The sequence below is a fragment of the Lytechinus variegatus genome, chromosome 9, assembly GCF_018143015.1.
Source record: "Lytechinus variegatus isolate NC3 chromosome 9, Lvar_3.0, whole genome shotgun sequence".
Classification (NCBI taxonomy): Eukaryota; Metazoa; Echinodermata; class Echinoidea; order Temnopleuroida; family Toxopneustidae; genus Lytechinus; species Lytechinus variegatus.
In genome coordinates this window covers 2,430,080-2,435,288 of record NC_054748.1, presented here as the reverse complement: position 1 = coordinate 2,435,288, position 5,209 = coordinate 2,430,080, and the positions used below count along the sequence as shown (strand labels likewise).

The following is a 5,209-nucleotide window of genomic DNA, read 5'->3' as shown; positions in this document are numbered from 1 at the left end:
CAATATGAGACATAACATTTTAATTGCACTGGGCAAGTGTTGTCATGGATATTGGCTAAACATTGTTTACTTCGAGATTTCAAGCTTTGGTATCTAAAACACTGTCTGGTATTCTAATTATTAAAACTGTGAGCTATTGACTGATCAATAGACAAATATTTGTTTCAGGTTTTGTTCGACTACACGTTTGGCTGGTATGTATATCAAATTCAAAACAATAAAAACCTATAGCTAGAGAAAACAAAACATCAACAAAGTGACTACATCTACTGATACATTATGCATACTGTACATGTGTACATTAGCAGGCTTCATACATGTCATCTCACAAAATTAGCTGTATAATTTTCCATACATCCACCTCCTCCTCTTAAGGGTGAAGAAGTGCATTTTGTAAACAAACACAATCTTGACAGTACCAACCTTCAGACTCGAATATATGGGATACATGAATACATTTGAAAAAAACACATCATAGTTGACATATTGACAACTTATTTACAAGGAAAACAATATGTTGCCTAAACAATTTGGGATAAACCTGCAATAAGATACCAGTATACGGAACAAATTCAGGATTTTCTTTGCATAATAAAAAGTATCGTGGTGCAGATGCATTGCCTTCTCTTTTTTATGTGTGAATCAAGTAGAAAATCCGAAAGATAGAAACAATAACCTGTGAAAAAGAAAATTCTGCCTTATTAATTTTTTTTTCCAATGTAACATGCACCATGATAAGTGAATTTCTGTCGAGAAAAAAAATACACAAATATGGCAATAATCAAATTTTGCATAATTATTTTGTAGGCCTTGTGGTTTGTTGTTTTCTTGTTATGAAAATTTGAAGAACAAAAGCAAAATCCTGTGTAGGAACAGTTACGTGAATCAAACATACATGTGATTGTTTAAAGGCACTCAAAACAAAAAATCATGACGTACATAGAGAAAATAAAATCAAACAAGATATTATCACTGTCTTGTCCTTTCAAGTGATTACTGTTTTGTCATTTGGCCTTTTCTTGGCTAGACAAAATCATCGTAACGCCTAGGGCGTCTGCGTTCACGGATTGGATTTCTCCGTGGAATGTCAGGCATTTGCTCATTGTCTTGTTCATTGTCAGAGCAGTCAAAGTCAGAGTCAGTGTTATCCACAACTAGAGACATATCTAGCACCTTAAAGAAAGAAGCATTTCGAGTTATTGTTTGCTTTCCACGACGTGCAGTGATCATGGATCCTTTGGTGCTGACGACAAAAGGCTTAGGGTCGAAAGGGGTCGTGAACTTGTCGACGTAGCCATCACGCTTGACAAAGACTTTGTCACCACATTTGAGTGGCGTCAAACGCATCTTCATGTGTCGCTCCGCGTTTCGCTTCATTCGCGATTTATTCTGACTGTCGCGGTCACGAACACGAGAATTTTCAACTTGACGCGGAACTTCGGGGAGACGCGTACGCAGTGGACGGCCAAACATCAGTGTCGCCGGTGCTTCGCTAGTGGTCGCGTGCGGGGTAGCTCTGTAGTTTCGAAGAAACCGGTATAACTCCTGTTTCCACGATTTGCTCTCAGCGACAGCTGTGCGGACGACCTTCTTCAGGGTATGCATCAGGCGTTCAACTTCGCCATTGGCTCTCGGCCAGCGGGGTGTAATTTTCCTGTGAGAGAATCCGACATAGTGTGCGAATTTTGCGAATTCTATGCTATTGTATGGAGGTCCATTGTCGCTTCTGACAACTTCTGGGACTCCAAACATGGCAAACACGCGATCTAGCTTCGGGATAACCGCTTTCGCCGACGTGGAAGTTACGATTTCCACAACGGGATATCTGCTGTGGTCATCCACAATGACGAGTAAATGCTCTCCGCTGGGCAGATCTGCGAAATCTATGCTCACATTGACCCATGGACCGGAAGGTAACTCAGACATATTAATTGGGTCACGAAGATTGGACGCGGATGTGGCTTGACAAGGAATACACTGCTTGATTTTCCTTTCAACTATGGGGTCGATTCCGGAAACCAAACCTTTTCTCGAAGGAGCTGTTTCGTCTTAACAACTCCCTAGTGACCTTCATGGGCGATATCAACAATACGCTCTCTTAGCACCATTGGAACCACAATGCGAATATTGCGTAGAACGAGTTCAGAGGTCGCGTTTACTGTGAGATCATCTTTTACAGATTTCAGGCTAGCGATTTCATCATTACGCGATTCTTTCACAACCTTTTCCCATGAGCCTGATTTGATCGCTTCCATGCATAGATTGAGACATTCATCAGCTTTGGTTGTATCTTTGATGTCTTGCAGAGACATCATTTTTGACACCGCATGCGCACTGATGAAATTGATATGCTGCTCAGCAGCCTTCTCCTCGCGGCTAGTGGTTCGCGTGGACGGTAGCGGGTGTCGCGAGAGATAATCGGCCGGATTTGTCTTGCCCGGCTCGTAGGTGACACAGAATTCATATTCCTGCAACTTCAAGATCCAGCGCTCGATACGCGTTGGTGGCTTACTATTCGCGTTATTGAAGAGACTCACGAGCGGACGATGGTCAGTAATCACCGTGAAATTACTGCCATACACGTAGAGGTGAAAGTGAAGAATCGCCCATGTGATGGAAAGAGCTTCTCTTTCCGTCTGCGAATAGCGTTGCTCAACGGGTGTCAGGGATCTGCTCGCGAATGCGATCACCGATGTTTTTCCATCCTTGGCTGTCTGTGCGAGTAGAGCACCTAGACCTACTGGACTCGCGTCGACGATCAGCTGCGTCGACTTTTCGGGATCAAAGAACGCATTTGTGGATTCCTCCGAAAGGCTATTTCTAATCTCCTGCATTGCTCGCTTGTGTTGCGAAGTCCATTCCCACTTCACCTTGTCCTTTGTGAGATCACGAAGTGGAGCGGAGAGTGTAGCCAGATTTGGGATAAATCTGCTACAATAGGTTACAAGTCCGAGAAGACTCCGCACTTCCTGCACATTAGTGGGGTCTTGCGCAGAAGCGATGGCCTGGACTTTCAGCGGATCAGGTGAGACACCATCACTGGAGAAAACATGTCCGAAGAACTCGATCTCACGCTTGCCAAACTGACACTTCTTTCTGCCTAGTGTCAGGTTGCATTCTCTCAGTCGTTGTAGGCAGGCATGTAGGCGCGTATGATGCTCTTCTGGCGTGTTAGCGTAGATCAGAATATCATCACTGATATTCAGGCATCCATCAAGTCCTTGCAGGGCAGTCTGGATCATGTGCTCAAACACCTCAGCAGCTGAGTTTACTCCAAAGTTCAGTCTTTTGTATCGGAAAAGACCGACGTGCGTAGAAAACACTGTCAGGTGTCTTGATTCCTCCGATAGTTCTATCTGGTGATAGCCTGCGTTCAAGTCCAGTTTGCTGAAGATATTCGCGCCATTCACCTTCTGGATGATGTCATCAATGGTAGGTGTGACATGCCTTTCCCGCTTAATTGCACGATTAGGGGCACGCATATCAACGCAGATCCGAATACCATTCTCACTGTTGTGCTTTTTCACAACCTGGATGGGTGATACCCAGGGAGTGGGCTCACCTTGTACTGGCTCGATGATGTCAAGCTTCTTGAGACGATCAAGCTCTTTCTCTGTCTGCTTCCTTACATGAAAAGGTACGCGGCGATGTTGGTGAGTAACTGGAGGGACATCTGGGTCTACATGCAGCGTACATGTGGTTCCTTTCAGCTTACCGAGTCCTTTGAAGAGATCGGCATACTGGTCCTCCAGATCAGTGGCAGATGGAATCGCATATGTAAGTGCAATCATGCGAAGTGCGATTCCCCTATTGCAGCTCAGAAGGGTGTCGCTGTCCCCTTCAACGACATGGAAAATAGCAGTGGTCGTGTTATCTTTGAAGCTGATCGTGCACTTGAATGTGCCAATTGTTGGCAGCGGTTCATTGCTTCCATAGGAAACTATTTTCACCTTGTGTCGATTCCTGTTAAGTTTCGGGCAGTCAGATTGTATGTTTTTCTGCTCATGACGTTTACAGTTGCACCCGAGTCGATGAGAGCTTGAACTGGAGTGTTGTTTACGCAAACTGTAGCTCGAGGCTGGTCAGTATCCGATGAAGAGAGTTGGAAGACATAATCACTATCACTGGTCTCCTCTGCATCCTCTACAGATGTTAGCGCATTAGCCTTGCCTCCGCTTTTCACCCTCTTTTTCTGGTCTTTTGTAGATTTCTCGGCAGATTTGCAAACTTTTGCAAAATGATTGGGTTTTCCACAGGCGTTGCAGGTCATTCCTTTTGCAGGACACTTCTTGGTATGCGGATAGCTCCCGCCACAGTGATAGCATTGTTGCTTATGATCAGGAGTAGGTTTGAGCTTGGCCTTGACCCATGAGCGACTCTGCTTCTGCTTTCCTGCAGCTGTACGGAGGTGATTAGCTTCCGCACGTCCTACATGCTCAACCTCCTTTGTGCGGGTTTCCGACAGTGAGATGGATCGTGCTAGTTCGATTATCTCTTCCAGCCCGCGATCTTTCTCCAGCGCCTTCCTCCGAAGCTGACTGGATAGGCAATCCTCGATGATTTGGGTTTTGATTTCCCGCTCTGCATCCGTGAAATTGCATCGTTCTGCTAGTTTTCTCAACCGAGTGCAGTATTGATCGATGCTCTCTCCCTGCAGCTGATGTTCCCTTCTGAAAATTATTGTTTCATACAGGGTGTTCTGCTTTGGTTGGAAGTACGTTTCCAACACCTCTTTGGCCTTGGTATATGTGTTGTCAGTGAGTTTGATAGTCTGGAAGACATCGTCCAGGTCTTCTCCCCCGTAGTGTAGAAGTAACGCCTTCTTCCTGCCGTCATCTGTGATGCCAAACCCTGTCATAGCACCTTCAAACCTCCTAATCCATTTCTGCCAGCGAGAAAATAGCGAGGAAGGGTCGGAGTGGACATCAAAATTGGCCAGCGTGGGCATTGATGTCGCCATGATTGTGAAGTGATGAATAGTGTCAACAGCAAACGTGTAAAGACTGATAAGCAATGGCGATGTAGATCAACAGAGTCTCAGAGATACTGGAAAGCGTTCATAAAACTTCTCTGTTGTAAAGCAGGCACTCCATCACACACGCGTACACGTGTCACACAGGAACAGAGACAGTGCAGAAAGACGAAAGTTTGAGATGATGAAAATGTTCATTGTTTGTAGGCGCTTACCCATCGAAATTCGGGAACAAAC

The 5,209-nt window shown here is 45.0% G+C and overlaps 2 protein-coding genes across 2 annotated transcripts; both read right to left on the bottom strand.

Moving 5' to 3' along the window:
- Positions 1-1,023: 1,023 nt before the first annotated feature.
- On the bottom strand, positions 1,024-1,926 carry LOC121421195 (uncharacterized protein K02A2.6-like). Its single transcript, XM_041615857.1, has one exon. The coding sequence runs from the start codon at positions 1,924-1,926 to the stop codon at positions 1,024-1,026; it is 903 nt and encodes a 300-aa protein (XP_041471791.1).
- Positions 1,927-3,946: 2,020 nt separating this feature from the next.
- On the bottom strand, positions 3,947-4,960 carry LOC121421194. Its single transcript, XM_041615856.1, has one exon. The coding sequence runs from the start codon at positions 4,958-4,960 to the stop codon at positions 3,947-3,949; it is 1,014 nt and encodes a 337-aa protein (XP_041471790.1).
- Between the last annotated feature and the right edge of the window lie 249 nt (positions 4,961-5,209).

Excerpts from the sequence above, each read along its gene's own strand:
- LOC121421194 (XM_041615856.1), bottom strand. The coding sequence starts at position 4,960 with ATGGCGACATCAATGCCCACGCTGGCCAATTTTGATGTCCACTCCGAC.
- LOC121421195 (XM_041615857.1), bottom strand. The coding sequence starts at position 1,926 with ATGTCTGAGTTACCTTCCGGTCCATGGGTCAATGTGAGCATAGATTTC.